Source organism: Lissotriton helveticus, chromosome 7, assembly GCF_964261635.1.
Source record: "Lissotriton helveticus chromosome 7, aLisHel1.1, whole genome shotgun sequence".
Classification (NCBI taxonomy): Eukaryota; Metazoa; Chordata; class Amphibia; order Caudata; family Salamandridae; genus Lissotriton; species Lissotriton helveticus.
In genome coordinates, this window is record NC_136068.1 from 1,154,062,873 (window position 1) to 1,154,079,974 (window position 17,102).

At 43.1% G+C, this 17,102-nt stretch overlaps 1 protein-coding gene across 1 annotated transcript in view; it reads left to right on the forward strand.

Moving 5' to 3' along the window:
* Window positions 1-17,102, forward strand: part of LOC144770057 (ATP-binding cassette sub-family A member 10-like) — a 1,719,125-nt gene that overhangs the window by 840,764 nt on the left and 861,259 nt on the right. The window contains exon 20 of the mRNA XM_078654288.1: window positions 14,682-14,848. Coding sequence (XP_078510414.1) covers window positions 14,682-14,848 — 167 coding nt within the window. The remainder of the gene's footprint in view (window positions 1-14,681; window positions 14,849-17,102) is intronic.

A 17,102-nucleotide genomic window follows, 5' to 3' on the forward strand; every position in this document is an offset into this window, starting at 1 on the left:
CGCGCTTAGCGCAAATATTTCCAACGCTACGCCTGCCTTGCTAATAGGCAATAGCGATGTTAGCAACTGTTTTCAGTCGCTAACAGTTTGGGGACGCCCACTTTGCATGTCATTAGGGATAAATATCGCTAACATGCAAAGCGGGCCCCAAAGCGCTCGCTATCACCTAAAAGCTGTTGCTAACTGCTGTTGGCGACAGCTTGCTAATAGGGCAATAGAATTAACGCCGCTTAGCGGCCGAAAACGGCCGCTAAAGCGGTGAAAATTCCCTTTCCTGCTGCTTCAGGAGAACAAAAAGCAGGCATCCTCCCTCCCCTCCCCATAGCCAATCACAATGCTGCAATGACTGGTTTGATCGGCCCCAGGGGGCCGACCAAACAGTTGGGGCCCACAACAGTGGACAAGCCACTCCTCCCCCACCAGCCCACCCACCCTCCCCAACCAGGCATACCCTCCCGCCCGTCCCCAACCAGGCATACCATTCTCCTTTCTCTCAGCGTGAGAAGCAGAAACAGAAAATGGTATTTAAAATACCATATTATGTTTCTGCTTCTCTCACTGCAAGAAAGCAGTGAAACAATGCTCCTCCGCCCTAATGGAGGAGCCGCCCCTGCACAAATAAGTACCAGTGGCCTCCTCCGGCAAACACTGGCTCAAATTAAGCACTGATTGCAACCATTTGGGAGAGGCTAAACCAAAGCTTGGATTATCGGGAATACTACACAGATGGCACTGGTCTCCAGTTAGATTGGGTCAGGCGAAGCTTTCGGGAGACTTCAACTGCTGGAGATGCCAATGCACGAGCAGAAATATAGTCCACATTGTGTGAGACTGCCAAAAGCTGAAACATGATTGGGACGGCAATTTTAGTTTGTAGCACCTCACACAAAGTCGCTATTGCTTCCAGAATAAAGGGGGGGGGGTCCAAAACGCGTTTTCTCCATGTTAATTTCTATAGGTAATTAAACCTAAGCTACAGCCTGACCTGCTGAAGGGAATTACACCAAATTTGGCAAAAAGGTAGGTCTTGGTCTAGAAAGCGTGTTTTTCTTTTAATGGTGTAAATCGTTCAGTAGCTGCTGAGAAATTAAAAGAAAATATCGATATCTGAGCACCGAGGAGGGTACGCGAACCCTTCGGGCACAAGCTCAATTCTGATTGGCTTCCAACAGTCCAAACCAGAATGTGTTGGCAGCCATCTTGTGACTTGGTAACCGAGTCACAAGAAAACAGTTAAAAACATGTAAAAAAACAAGAAAAGGGGGCAGGGTTAAAACAACCTGACCTCCTAGGCCTAAAGTATTTTATTTGATAATTTCAGCCAAATTCACTCTGGGTTCGCAAATCGGGCCGAAAAAAAAACAAAGCATAGGCTCCCACGCTTCGTTTGTTAAAAAACCCCACAGGTGGGCCAGGTCCTGGGGCAATTGTAAATTATGGTGTTGGGGCCTGTGGGGGACACCCCAGCCCCAGGGACCACCACAGCCCTGGGGACCGCCACCTCCCTGGGGCATTATTGAAATAGGGTGGAGGCCTCACGGGCCCCCAAGCCAGGGGGACCACCACCTCCCCAGGGCTTCATTTAGAAAATGCTCCAAAGCAATGCCGGCTCCCGCAGGAGGCGAGGAGCCAACAGGGACCGTGGGGCTCTCACCACGGTCCGCAATACTAAGGACCGGCCGCTGGGGATGGGGCCCCCAGGGCCATAATTGGCCAAAGGAGGTGGGCCACGTGGACCCCCCTCCAATTTTTTTTAAACAAAAACAAGGCTGGCCAGGCCCCGGAGGATGGGGTCCCCAAGCCCATAATTGGCCCACTGGAGGGGGGGTCACATGGTCCCCCTCCTGGGAAAATGTTTTTAAATGAGGCCAGGCCCCGGGGAATGGGGTCCCCGGGGCCAAAAGTGGCCCAGCGGAAGGGCGCCAGGCGCCCCCTTCAAGGGGAAATAAAAAAAGAATTGAAAATAAGGTCAGGCACCGGGGTAAGGGATCCCCGGGGCCAATAGTGGCTCACGGAAGGTGGGCCATGCGGCCCCCTCCCCGTTTTTTTAGTTACAAAAAAAGAAAAAAATGCTCATGCCCTGTGGGATGGAGCCTCCAGGGCCCAAAAATAATTGAGGGGAGGAGGGGCCACACATCCCCTTTCCAAAAAAGCAAAAGCCGGCATTCCCAGGAGGCCCCACCCCCTCCGTGCACCACTGTGCAAACGCTCTTCCTGGCGCGTTCTGAACTGGGCGATTAAGTCCCCTTGATTCCCGAGGGTCCCTGGGGGACAACTAGCCCACCAGGTACCTCCAGTAAGTGCCACACAGCTGGATTGCAGAGAGGTGGTCCGAATCTGCACCACTCTGCAAACAAGCCTCTTGGCGCACTGCTGGTGGGTGACGAGGTCCTCTTGTGTCCTGAGGACCTCAGGACACAAGTGGACTTCATCCCCTCAGCAGCAGTGCGCCAGGAGACGCATTTGCAGAGTGGTGTAAAAAGGGGGCCTCCCTCGGACCGCTCTCAGCAATTCAGCTGTGTGAGACTTACTGGAGGTACCTGGTGGGCTAGTTGGACCCAGAGACCCTCAAGAATGAAGGGGGCTTAATACCCCAAATTAGAACGCACCAGGAGGCTCGTTTGCAGAGTGGTGGAGAAAAGGGGCGTGGCCTATGTCCACCTCTCAGCAATCCCATTGTGTGGGGCTTACTGGAGGTAAGAGGTGGGCTACTTGGCCCCTAAAGGACCCCCAGCAGCAAAGGAGATTTCAATCCCCATCCAAGAGCGCACCAGGTGGTGCGACTGCAAGTTGGTGGGCAAAGGGGGTGTGCCCTGCTATGAGAACTTAGCAATCCTGCTGTGTGGGTGTCAGGGCTCACGGGTGGTTTCCTCCTTGTGGCTCTGTAGCGGCTACTATTGCTGCCCCCTTTCCACACTCTAATGTGCAGAAGATTTGTCCTGATTGGAGTTGGCGAGTTTGCTGGTGACGCTGGTCATCTAAGATGGCCGCCAGCACACCCACCGTTTAGCGGTCTAGTCGTTCTGCCTCCTTAATTTAGAATCTCAGGTGAAGCCCGCGGTAACCTTCTGTGGCGCACTTCACAGAGAGTATAACTGGGTTCGGACCTACCTAGAAGTAGTCATTTTTAGAAAGAAAGGTGGTGTCGTTGGTGGCGTCGGATCATCCTCGTCACGTTCCAGAGTCATTTGAACCAGCAGGTTAGTATTCTTGCGAACCCTTCCGATGGACAGTGCGAGCGCATGCTCGAGTTAATAGTGTTTTCTGAGTTTTTTTCCGTTGCGCATGAGTGAGACAGTTCATTATAATGCGCATGCACTTGAAGCGGCAACTACGTTAAAGAGACTAGTGGCTGTATTATTTAACGTCTATTGAATCGAGCAGGTTAATGCTTAGCCATTGAGTTAGTTTTGGCAGTTGCACAGTGAATACGTTTATTTGTTTTCGCGCTAAGTTTCTGAAGAACTATTTTCATGCTGCATCTTTGAAATAGCATTTGGTGCAGCGTAAGAGCAGTCTTGAGTTTGGTTGTAAAATAAATGGTAATACCAAGAGTAGAACGTTAAAAGGCTAATACGTGAGTATTAGGAGTTTCTTTGTTTCTCCTCGTGTTTGAGTTACTGTGAGAACCAGTTGAAAAGAACTCTACATTTCCACATAAAGAATTAGAGAATTGAGTAAAAAGATTACAATAGATGCTGGAACAAACAATCAGACCCTGAAAAGAAGAACGCATGTTAACACAAATAAAATAACTCCACACCTACAACAGAAGAGAGGCAAGCCCTTGGAAATCTTCTGGTAAGATAGTGAGATATGTTAAATATGTATTGTTTTAAGTTAAAGTTGTTGATAAAATAAGTGAGGATTAAATTGCATGTTACAGCCTGAAGAAGAAGAAGAAGACAAGGCAGAGAATTCCAAGAAGATTACAAGGCAGTCTCTTCTCTCTCACTCACCTTTCCCCCCTTGGTACTTACCTGCTAGGGTGTCAATAAGAACCTGGCGGAGAGGTAGCTCGGGGAGAGTTGGGAAAAGGCATCATTCTGCTCCTGTGTGTTTGTAACATAGTTGATCCTGACAGTAGGACTTACTGGAGGTAATATGAGGGGTAGTTGACCCCAAGGCCAACTACCCCTCCTGTTACCTCAAGTAAGTCCCACGCAGTGGGATTGCTAAAACATCTTTGGAGGCAACCCCCCCTTTCTCCACCACTCTGTAAATGCGTCTCCTAGCAGACAATGGATGGGGGATGAAGTCCACTTTACTCCTTAGGGACTTTGGGGGCCAAGAAGCCCTCCTGGTACCTCCTGTAAGTCCTACGCAGCAGAATTCCTGAGCGCTAGTCGGAGGCCCAGCACCCATTCTCCACCACTCTGCAAACGCTTCTACTAGTTAAAGAAGTGTTTGCAATGCAATAGGTTTCGCATTTGCGAGAGTTAGAGCTCTTGGTGTTGTAAATGTAAAAGTTTTTTACTAATGTTTTTTGGAGTGGAGTGGATGTACGTTGTTCAGTGAAATTATGTGGATAGAAAGTATGTGGTTTTTAGTGTGTAGGAATTATGTAGAGTGGGATTATGTGTTATGGAGAGTAATTATGTGGTATGGTAGTCTTTGTTGTGGAGTGGTAACCTCAGGTTTAGTCTTCCTAGTTTCCATAGAAGCTCAACTATGAACTCAGTGAGACAAAAAAAAGAAGGAATCACTGAGGAGCACTTTTGGACCTAGTAAGAGGTATGAGCAGGGCCACTGGAATTATGCCACTTTTTGGCTGCACTGACTTTCGCACAATTATACATTTTCTTCACTGGCCGCATAATCCATCATCTGCTTCCTAATCTGCAGATTTGAAAAAAAAGCCTTGTTTCTAGCTCAAACGTTACCAAAAATTCAGTGACAAGTGTTACAGTGTGGTGGAATGCTCTTTGCAAACCTAGAACTTATTGATAAATGTGGGTGTTAAATTGGTATTAATGGTGTGCAAGCCATTCTTGCTGCCTTCTGCACCTCTCTTGCCTCTTTCTGTACTTCTCTTGCCTCTTTCTGCCACCTCTTCTACTTTCTATACCTCTCTTGACTCTTTAAGTACCTCTCTTGCCTCTTTCTGCACCTCACTTGCTTCTTTCTGTACCCCTCTTGCCTCTTTCTGCACCCTTCTTTCCTCTTTCTGCACCCTTCTTGTCTCTTTCAGCTCCTCTGTTGCTTCTTTCTGCACTTCTCTTCCTTCTTTCTGCACCCCTCTTGCCTCTTTCTGTACCCCTATTGCCTCTCTGTGCACCACTCTTACCTCTTTGTGCACCCCTCTTGCCTCTTTCTGCATCTCTGACAGTTCTTTATGCACTGCTCTTGATTCTTTCTGCACCTCTTTTGCAAATTTCCGTATCCCCTCGTGTCTGTTTCTGCACCCATGTTCCCTCTTTCTGTACCTTTCATGCCTGTTTCTGCACCTCTTTTCGGCACTGCTATTGCTACCTTCTGCATCTCTCGTGCAAAATTCTGTATCCCTCTTAACTCTTTCTGCACCCCTGTTCTCTCTTTCTGTAACTTTCTTGCCTGTGTGTGCACCCCTCTTGCCTCTTTCATCACCTCTGTTGCTTTTTTCTGCACTTCTCTTGTTTCCTTCTGCACCCCTCTTGCCTCTTTGGGCACCCCTCCTTCCTCCTTCAGCAACTCTCTTGCCTTTTTCTGCAGTTCTCTTGCCTCTTTCTGCACCTCTTTTGCTTCTTTCTGCACTTCTCTTGCCTCTTTCTGTACCCCTCTTGCCTCTTTCTGCACCTCTGTTGGTTCTTCCTGAAGTGTTTTTGCCTCTTTCTGCACCACTTTTGCAAATGTATTATCCCTCTGTCTTCACCCCTGTTTCCTCGTTCTGCACCTTTCCTGTCTGTTTCTGCACTTCTCTTGCCTCTTTTGCATATTTCTGCATCCCTCATGCCTCTTTCTGCACCCCTCTTCCCTATTTTTCCACCTCAATTGCTTCTTTCTGCACTTCTCTTGCTTTTTTCTGCACTGCTATTGCTACTTTCTGCATCTCTCGTGCAACTTTCTGTATCCCTCCTAACTCTTTCTACAACCCCTGTTCTCTCTTTCTGTACCTTTCTTGCCTGTTTGTGCACCTCTCCTGCCTCTTCCAGCACCTCTGCTGCTTCTTTTTGCACCTCTCTTGCCTCTTTCTGTACCCCTCTTGCCTCTTTCTGTACCCCTCTTGCCTCTTTAAGCACATCTGTTGCTTCTTTCTGCATTTCTCCTGCTTCTTTCTTCACCCCTATTGCCTCTTTCTATACCCCTTTTGCCACTTTGTACACCTCTCCTGACTCTTTCTGTACCCCTCTTGCTTCTTTCTGCACCTCTGTTCATTCTTTTTGTAGTGCTCTTGCTTCTTTTTGCACCTCTGTTGCAAATTTCTGCATCCCTCGTGCCTCTTTCTGTACACCTCTTCCCTCTTTCTGCTCCTCTCTTGCATTTGTCTGCAACTCTCTTGCCTCTTTCTGCAGATGTACAGAATGAGGCAAGAGACATGCAGAAAGAGGCAAGAGATATGCATAAAAAAGAATAAGGATGCAGAAAGAAGCAAGAGGAGTGCAGAAAGAGGCAAGTGAGGTACAGGAGGCAAGAGAACTGCAGGAAGAGGCAAGAGAGTTGCAGAGAATACGCAAGAGAGGTGCAGAAAGAGGGAAGAGGTGTACAGAAAGAGGCACGAGGGATGCGGAAATTTGCTAAAATGCTTCTTTCTGCACCTCTTTTGGTTCTTTTTGCATTTATTTTGCTTCTTTTTGCGCCTTTCTTCCTCTTTCTTCACATGACCTACCTTTGTAAGCATAGTTAGAAATTATCATTTAAAAAACCTTTGAAATTCACTGAAAAAACCATAGGTTTCAGGGACGTCATAGTTAGAAATTAGCATTTAAAAAACCATAGAAATTCACTGAAAAAACAGGTTTCAGGGACATTATAGTTAGTTGGACATTGTACTCGTACAAAACCAAAAAAATTTGGCAGTTATAGTTTGTTGAGCTAACTGTAACTCACAACCCCACAATGCACTGCTGATGACGTTACATATTACATCATTCATGACATGGTCAGTGACTTCACTAATGACATCACTGATGACATCTCAAATGACATCACTGATGACATCATCAATACTCAGCATATGTTGTTTAAGTATATAGAAACGTATAAATATTTTCCCCTACCGAGTACCACTGAAATAAAGGGTAGAAAATCAAACACTTACCTATATCTGAATGAAACCGCAGAACACTGCCAAGATGCACTTAAAAAAACATGGCTGCCTCTAATTTATGTGAAGGCAGTTTTTAGCCAATCACATAATGACTTGTCATCGTTGTGTACCATGGTACTCCTGTGAAATACCACGAAAGTACCACAACTACAGGTATCACTAAGTTAAAATACCTTATTACTTAAAAAATGCTTACCCTACTTATCTTACCTAGTAACCAAAAGGATCCTCAACACACATAAATGTGCCAAATTTTATTCAAATCCATCCAGCCATTTTAGTGCTACGCATGCGTACAACGTTTATGGGAAATGCATTGGTGCCTAATGCATCTTTGGACCCCCCCCATTTTCTTTGCATCTGCTTGTCTAATAACTGCAAAGATTTGCATACTTGGAGGTTTTTCAAACGGGCACAAAGGTATTATTGCCCCGAAATCCCAGGATTTCCTATCTCTTTTAACCCTAACTATGACTACAGATTTGCTACTGCCACTGTGTAATATATATTTATAGATATAAATAGTCATTCTTGTATTATACATCAGGTAAAAAACCTTCCTTATTTTTTATTTGTAAAAAGTCTATTTGTTATGATGTTACCAATGGAGTCTTCCTTAACATATAAGGTATTAGGGACACATAACGCTTTAAATCTAGATCAGCGTGAATGATTGTCCAATGTTTGGTACATATATCACATAACATAAATAGGGTGATAAATGTATAATTTACCATTATTTTACTATGCTTACTTTTAAGTACAGAGAATGGCCATCACTTGACCTAGTGCTTTAGGACTACCCTTAATAACGATTTCTTGTTTGTCACCTCTGGCTACAAATCTTTCCTACATCTTGGATTTAAAAAAAGCAATTATCTTCAGTAGATGGCCACTTGGACATAGAGAACCAAGGTTGTAGAACTAGGCTTATGAAAGAACTTTGAGTACAGGTTGTACTTCTCTATTAGATTCACCTATTTGTGAATCTTAACTAAATATTTATCATTCAGTACACTCAGTTGTTCTTTCAGATTATTTACCCCTCCTTCCCAATTGAGGAAGGCTATGGATCACAGGCCACAGTTCTTTCATGGTAGCCCATCATCAGATTAGCAAATGAAGGAGCAATACATGAGCCCATTGCTAGTTCACATTTCTGCAGGAAAAATATTTTAAAGAATGACCTCCATCATATCAAGGGGCATAACATTGTGTGAAAGTAGAAAGCCAATCAAGCCTGTTGAAAATAGGCAATGGCCTTCAAACTAATCATTTTCAGTACACGGATAAAGGAATATGAAATCCAATGTGATCACACAATATTCTATCCTCTAAGAGAAGTATTTAGGAGAGTTATTTAGAGGTTAGTGGGCAGAATACTCTCACAAATCGGGCAGATGTCCGATCTACTATATCGCTAGCCCATTATGGCCTATTGTGCTTGTAATACAACAAATGGGGTGTCATTCACATTCTGATGGCAAACTCAAAATAGAACTACATATCAATTAAGAACATATAGAGAGTCACAAAGATAGGGTGGCTGACACTTCACATAAGGAAGCAAAAATGTATTTAAACAGCTTGCCAAATGTTTAGGTATCCTATGCTCCAACAATAATTCTACCTATACTTCTCCATCTTAGGAAGGGGATAAAAAGTAGATGTCAGTGATGTTTAAATGCCAAATAGTCAAAATCAGCCAAAGAGAGAACTTAGGCCTCCCACCACTACAAACGCTTTTCTTTATGTCTCCTCATGCAGTGAAGGTACGGTCAAACTTTAATCTCTCATAGCATTTGAAATCATTAGGTTGCCTGTATGTGCCATGCAAGAACAAATCTGTTTTCGTCATGAAAATATTTCCCCTTGTCAGAGGAGTTAGTGACTGTATTTGGGACCTTCCTCAATGACTGCAGTGCGTCCTACTGGTCATTGTTTAAGTTGCATTGCCCATTACTCTAAACGTTAAGATAAGATTCTAGGTCACTGTTGACCAATATTACAAAAATATTAGTCAACTCAATATTTTGGATGGAAGATCTTGGGGAGAGGATGTGGCCTAACAGCAAAAGCAGTCGACCGTGAACCTGGGGAAACGGGTTTGAGTCTCGGCAGGGGCGCTCAATATGCTTTGATTCTGGGCAAACCACTTATTCTCGCTGTTCCTAACAAAACTGAATGTAAACGTCTGTAATGCAACTGGTGCTCCTGTAAATTTTAGGAATCAGATAAGTTTTTGTGACTTCTTAAATGAGAATCCAAATGAATATTTATTCAGTATATCGAAGGGGCATGTTGTTTGTATCCCCACTGAATACCAAATTGGTAAACAGAGTATCAATTTTACAACTTCAACGAAAGGAGTAGTAATTCATTTACAAAAGGGTACTGGTGCCTTTGAACCCAATTCTCCATTGTGGCTGTGAAAATAAGTTTGTTATGGAAACGTTTTTATTGTAAACGCAGACTGATTTTCTTAGCAATCCCAGACATGGTGGTTTGCTGACAAGAAGCCATCAACTGTGTTATGGCTTGTATTCTTAATGAATCACAATTTGCAAACTACCTCTTTAATATCCATGATATAGGTCCCACTGCGACCCACTACAATTCGAAATTTTAAGAACTGTCTGTGAGAAGTTGGGTCGCTGGTTGAGTGGGGTGTTAATTGTGCTCAAGCAACAGCCAAACGCCCTGTCAAGGTGTACCATAAAATCACTGTATTAACCTATGCTTATCCCTCTATTAGCTTGCCACAAAAGCAGTCAGGCTAAACTTAGAGACAATGTGTAAAGTATTCATGCAGCACACAAACAGTAATCAAGTAAAAACATAGGGCTGCCTACAAAGTAATCACTTAAGAAATATTATTGGCATTGGGTTGCCCAGTCTTGCCTTTCATACTCATCCTGGGGACATCTAACCACTTAGTTTATGGAGTTCAACCAGCTTGCTTCATATGAATATTACCTGGATGCTATTACGTCACCCCTGGACAGTAAGCTGTTTATGCAATTTAGATTTTGTTCACTTCCAGTAAACGCATTTACAGCTTCCTGGCATCCATCTCCTAGGGATATACAATATTGTCCAGGCTGTCCTCATGCTGTAGAATTGATAGGTTATATATTTCTGACCTGCCCATTGTACAAGCGGCCGAGAAGCTAAATGGTTAGCTCCCATACGTAAATGCTCTGGTATTCAGTGCCATTTAGAGGCGCTGCGCATCCTAAAATCTGACACTAGTTTTGTAGTTGTCTGTGTTGTAGCAAATTCCTTGGCACCATATGGTTTATTAGAAGGTCTGTCTTGAAGCTACAACACTAACATTTTGGATATTGCTAAAATAATCTCCTTTAATGTACCTTTTAACCTTTTTTTTTAATTCTTATACATTTCCATTTCCTGTTTTAATTTGCAAATCATGCTTTTATGGTCTTTGCCGTTTTAGCTTTACTTAAACAATTGATTAATTGTTTTATGATGTGCCTTGCTATTTATTACTCTGTTGTTATGAGCCTGTGCTGCATTTTTGTGCATCCTTGCTTTGTACTTTTTGCACTAATTTTAACAAATGTTCGTCATATTTTTAGCATGTGTATAACAATTCTGTTTTCACGAAACGTCTGTATCTTTACTTTTATGACTGAAATAAAGTTTATGACTAACTGACAAAAATATAGCCGACCACGAAGTGTATTGGGTCCGGTCAGAGCTGACCTGTGGAATTTAAAGAACTGTAACAAAAATGTTCTGAGAAGGTAAAGTTGAAAACCTCCAGCGCGATGTGGCTTTAAACTGTAGCTGAAAAGGGCTCCATGAGGCAGGATACCCTTTCTACGAAGCATTGCTGAACCGGATTTGCTGCGCACAACATGGAGGGGGTTGCCGCAAAGTCAGGCTGACTGGTGATACACTCTGGGTGAATAGACAAACTGTTTGGTCCCAGCCCCCTATTGGTTCTCAAAGCAGTTTTTAGCCAGAAATATTCTAAATCCCAAGCTTTGTTTTGTATCTATCTGAGCACCTTTAGGACACCTTCCAAGGGTCCAGGATGGAGGGGTACCAACTGGAAGGTCGGGCCTCACTCAGGGTGAATCCAGATGCGGGTTTAATATGGTTGAAGCCTTTACTGTCTCTGATTCTCAGAAGGCCAGCCAACTAGCCCTTTGAGCCACTCTGCTAGTCCTGGTTTCTAGAAGTCAGTAAAAGTGGAACAGGGCTCAAGCAGCAGGGCAGGCATATGATGGTTCAAGACCGGCTTCAGGCACCAGCAAAGCAGCAAAGCAGTCTTCCGAAGTACACAACAGGCCACAGAACCAGGCAGTCCTCTTAGAGCCCATCTGCAGGTTCAGAAAGTAAACTGAAGAGTGGGTCTGAGTGTCCTAATTCTATACCCGGTACCTTCTTTGAAGTAGGAGAAGTTCCTAGAAAATTTCTTTTGAAGTGCTTTCAGTTGTCTGCCTGCCCTGCCTTGGCTCCAACCTGGCTGCATCAACAATGTATGTGGAGACCTTTCTGTGAAGGCATGGCACAACCTATTGAGTTGCAAATCGTGCTGTGCCCAGCTTTCCCCCGATTCTGCTTGTGATGATCCATCCAGCCACACCTAATCCCTCTTTAGGTTCCTTTTTGGGATGAATATACCAAGGCCAACTACTAATTACACACAGTCATGTGACCCAGGAACATGCAGCAGGTAACAACTAGTTAGTGCAGGAAAATGCCAACTTTCTAAGAGTCACTACAAAACGGTTGCGCGTTTAGCGGCCCCATCTGCTGCACTGCTTTAAAGGGAACATTTTTCAAGTAAAACAAGCCTTCACTGTAAACCAAGTTAAACCAGTCAACTTGTCATGTTAATTATCCTGAGCTCTGTATTTTTGTAGAATCAATTTGGAGACAGCATAGCACTGAATACTTTATTCATGCATTTTCAAAACGCTTTCTGTAGCCAATCCAAGCTTTAACATGAGCGTGTGCAGTCAATCATATTTCAGTACAGGACTTTCGATATAACCCAATGCATTTCGAACCTGTCTAGTTCTTCGTCAGGGGTCGCTGTAACAAATTTAGAAAGATGCCTTTAGCCAACCACTCTAAAACATAATCTGCACAATACCTGAAGAAAACAGAAAATAATAATTCCTAATCGAACCGAAAATCACCTCCCTTAACCACCCTCACAGTCACCCCACCAACTAACCAATGTGAAACATGTTTGTAAACAAAATCCAACTCTCATATCCTACATCTAATTAGTGCCTAAAAGCTCAAGTTACCCCTTAAACTACCCCTTGTCCATTCACAACTGAAATTAAAACCCTCATCCAACACGAAAGCCAAGTTAACCCCATTTACCTTGTGAAAGCCAAAACCGGCATTGTGATCTCTTCATGTCTCCACTCCTGCTTAAAAAATTCAATCCCAATGCTCGCTCCCTCCCAGCAGGGAAGGAGTGCATTCGCAATTCCATTTACATTAACTTTCTAAGAGTGGCATTTTCAAAATTGTAATTCAAATCCTACTTTACAATTAAATAGGAATGTAATTAAAATTTCTCAGACACCAAACATGACATCCTTACCTGCTCCCACTCAAAGGTTAACGATGCAACCTAATATTATCCTATGAGGAGAGACAGGCCTCACTGTGCTGAACAATGAATTTAACAGTTTTTCATATCCAGGTCATGTAAAACTTAAAAGTGCATGTCCAACCTTTTATTTACATTACACCCTGCACTATGGACTACCTAAGGTCTACCTTAGAGGCTTGTGTATAATAAAAGTACAGTTTAAAGCTTAGCAAGGGAATACTATTTCCAAATTGAATAGGCAGTTCAAAACTGTATTTAGGCTGCAGTGGCAGGCTTAGAACATGTTTAAGGGGCTACTTAATTGGGTGACACAATAGGTGCTGCAGGTCCGCTGGTAGAATTTATTTTACAGGCCCTGGGTACATGTAACGCTACTTTACGAGGACTTAAAAGCAAATTAAATAGGTCCACCAACATCGTAATATGGACCATAATTTCTTTGGAAAGAAAAAACAGACAAAACTGCAAAACCTTGAGTTAACGATTAGAGAAATTGATGAATTTAAAGGAATATTCATCAGTAAATACGTCTTCTGGTGGCGTGGTAATTTCTTCTGTCCTTTTTGATTTCATTCTTTCCTTCTTCCTCTTCGTGTTTTTTTCTGTTTCATATTCCATCATATTTTTTTCTGTTGTTGAATAGTGCAGTTACTAGAGTATGTGTTTGCTCTAAAATATTTAATGTCTATTTGTTTGATCTCATACTATCAGCTCAAATGAAAGCAATGATGGCTGCTTTTGGCAAAGGCTTGGAAATTCCCACAAGATAATGCCCATTCCTGATAATGATTACCGATAATAAATGGAAATGAAAGGAATAATCTTTGGGTGTGCGACATGTGTGAATCCTTGGTGAAATGGCAGTCTAATATCTGGGAGCCAAGCATTTAAAAAACAAAACAACTTACAATCTGGTATTTTGTGAGAAAAATCCAGGCAGCTAGCTGACAAGCGTCTGTTTGGGGGTATTGAGTTTATTTGGACAAAAAAAAATAAGATTTTGCATTTCATGGTGACATGCCTGCATTTTTAGAAATTAACAAACCGATGTTTGGACAAAATTATTGCATTTGTGAAACATAAATAAAGCTAATATTTGAATGATAACTTATGCTGTGTTCAGGTGGCCTATTGCTAAAGTATGTTCCATTTTATACTGGTATAACACGTCTACTGTCTGGTTCTTTGATTGCTATTGATCGAAAGCATTCCAGTATGATCCAGTAAGATATGTCTAGCTCTGCTCTCTAAGACTGTGATTGTGAGATATGTATAAGTTGTAAAGCAGAAATTACACAATATGTATGGTCCTAGGTCGTTATTACAAGTTCCTTTGTATGAGAGCCATTCAGCACTGCTAGCACCAGATGCCTTCATCCCACAATTGACCCCTCTCAAATGTCCACACACATATGTTCTCATTCCACTTGAACATTCTCAAGCTTTCAAACAGACATTCCATCCATCACCATTCCACGCCTTGATTTATTTTTCCACCATTCCACATCTGAATATGTTCACGAACGTGATATATGGCCCAGAATCTTATTGAAAGGAACAAGATGAAAACAATAAGTGGAAAACAATACTATAAATATTTCGAGAAATTATAGGCCATGTTACCGTGCAGAAGCAGTTATTTTTTTTTGCATTTGATACATATAGCTCCTCTAGGTACAGGCTTTAAGGTCTGCAGGCTGACCACACATGTACTTGTTTAGTTCACTAGTAATATTTAAAAAAAAATCTACACATTTTCAAAGACTATGAATATAAATGCCATATACATACAACTAGCTAATGAGGTATTTTTCCTATTTGTCTTTTCAGAGTGCTTATTCTCATCATTTATGCACTGCCAATGCTCATTCACATTTCTCTCTACCATTCTCGTGGCCAATTGGGAAAAAGGGAACTCACTCCTGATCTCTATCTGCTTCACCCTGGAGAACAACCGTATAAAAGGTTCACAAATCTTCTAATACAGAACAACACAGGTAAAGAACAAATGTTTGGTTCTGTTAAAGATAGTTCGGAGTTATAAATAATATGTGCTAAACATTATTAACATTTAAAACCGAACACAAGAACACTACACTTTGCAAACCAGTCTCTTTCTGTTCTAAACCAAACTAGGCTCGAACTAGCGCTAACTTCCACCTTGAATCTTAAACGCAACTATGATGTGCGTGTTTTCATTTCTCTTCTTATCTCACGTGGCAAATTGTGCATTATGAAATGCTCTGTAGTAACAATGTTGTTCACAAAGAACCCCAGTGGAAGTTTACTTACTTTGCAACAACCCAAGGTTCTTCCTGCTTGTTCCACTGTAGGCCTATTCATAAATGAGACTGTTATTGATTTGTATGTAACTCGATTTGTAATGCCATATCCAATGACATTAGGTCAAAAGGGCTGCATTAATATTTTATTTAGAGGATGGTGTTGGCACAGTATTAGATGAGGCTGCATTACATTTTGTGTTATGTTTTGCCAATCTGTCTGAGAATGCGCTCACCCTATGCAAATTCTGCGAATTTTGCTTGCATTTTTCTATAAAAAAGACTCCATATGTGTGGAGTTGAGCTGAGACTTGTTTGCCTAGTCTTTTGAGAGCGGATCCAGATCTGTCTCTCTCATTCTTAGGACATTTTAGTCTGACATTTTACTTAATTTAATTTTCTTGTACCTGTGTTGATTAGGCCTTATGCTAATTCTGTATATTGATTTAAAGTGCATTTTTACTAATATTTCTGCGTTGCACTTTTATTACTTAATAAACCTTCATGGTATCTAACTTCCATTGAACTTTAGTCTTCTTGAGCTTAAGGCCTATTTATTTGGCTATGCTGGTGTATTTGTTGCCTGCCTCATCGCTGCGGGGATGTTCTTGAGGACATCATCATCCCCACCCTGCATGGGAGCATTATTTTAAGATTATTAGATAAGATATGTCAAGGGTTCCATATAAATATTAATTGGCTCACAAGTCGCACTTCAACGCATGTTATTTATTTATTGATCGTTTTTTATGCGACTAAACCACGAAGTGTGGCAGAATGCTTTATATATGCATTTAAGTTGAGGTTTAGACAAAATCCAGAATCAAAGAAAAAAGAACATGTTTTTTTAAAAAAAAATTCTTTTTTTTTAACCTTGCCCCCCCCCCGGATCCTCGGTATTTCCGCCAGGGGCCTCAGACCTTCCTCCACTTCTTCACACACCCCCTAGCCTTGTAAATCATCTCCTCCGCCCTCTGGCACCAATCTAAATGTCGCCGCCACTGGTCCCATTGTGGGGCCTCCTGCGCCCCCTAGCCCCGGGCAATATTCCTTTTCGCCACCCCTGCTGCCAAGGCCAGCCAGATCTCCTCTACCTTGTCCAGTCAGTCGGCCCTTTAATCATTAATAAAAGCCACCTTGGCTCCACCGGAACTGGCGACCCCACTACTATCTCTATAGTGTGAGCCACCTTAGACCAAAATGGTGCCACGCTAGGACAGTCCCAAAGGATATGGAAAAACATACCCTCTTCGTGGCATCCTCTTGCACACAAAGGAGATCGAGTCCTGCCCCATGAGAATAAGTGAGTATGTGGGTAGTAGACCCGGTGCAGAATTTTTAGCTGGACCAGGCGAAACCGGACCCGTATCGCTATCTCACGCGGGCTCTGCAGGGCGTCCTGCCAATCATCATCCTCTAAAGTGCAAATGTCCTCCTCCCACCTCGCCCGCAGTGACAATAGGGGATCAGGCATGTTATTGATCAGTTTGCGATAAATAGTGGCCGTGGGCTTTTCTAAAATGGGGTCCAGCAAGAGCCTGTCCTCCATTGGTGAGTACTCTGGGACTGAGGTCCCCACCGGTATGTGAGAGCGCAGAGCATGTGTAATACACAAGTAGTGATAGTGCTGTGAGGCATGCATTCGGTATTCCTTCCCCAGGTATTCAAAAGACCTTGGAGCGTCCCCCTTCCAGACGTCCCCAAGGTATTCGATGCCAATCAGTTTCCAGCCCTTGAACCCGGTGAGCCTCCTCACCTCTAGTAACTGGTCACCACACCAAAGCGGGGTCCGACAGGTTACGGCATTAGCCCAACCAAGGAACTTGTTAGCCTCCTTCCAGCACAGCAGTACTACCCCTGTGTGCGAGGGAAAATCCCTCCGGAGCTTCTTTGAATAGAGAAGAGGCTCACAACCACCCTCCGGCATGACGTGTCTATCCACCCTGTAAACCGGTTTCGAGTCCGCCTC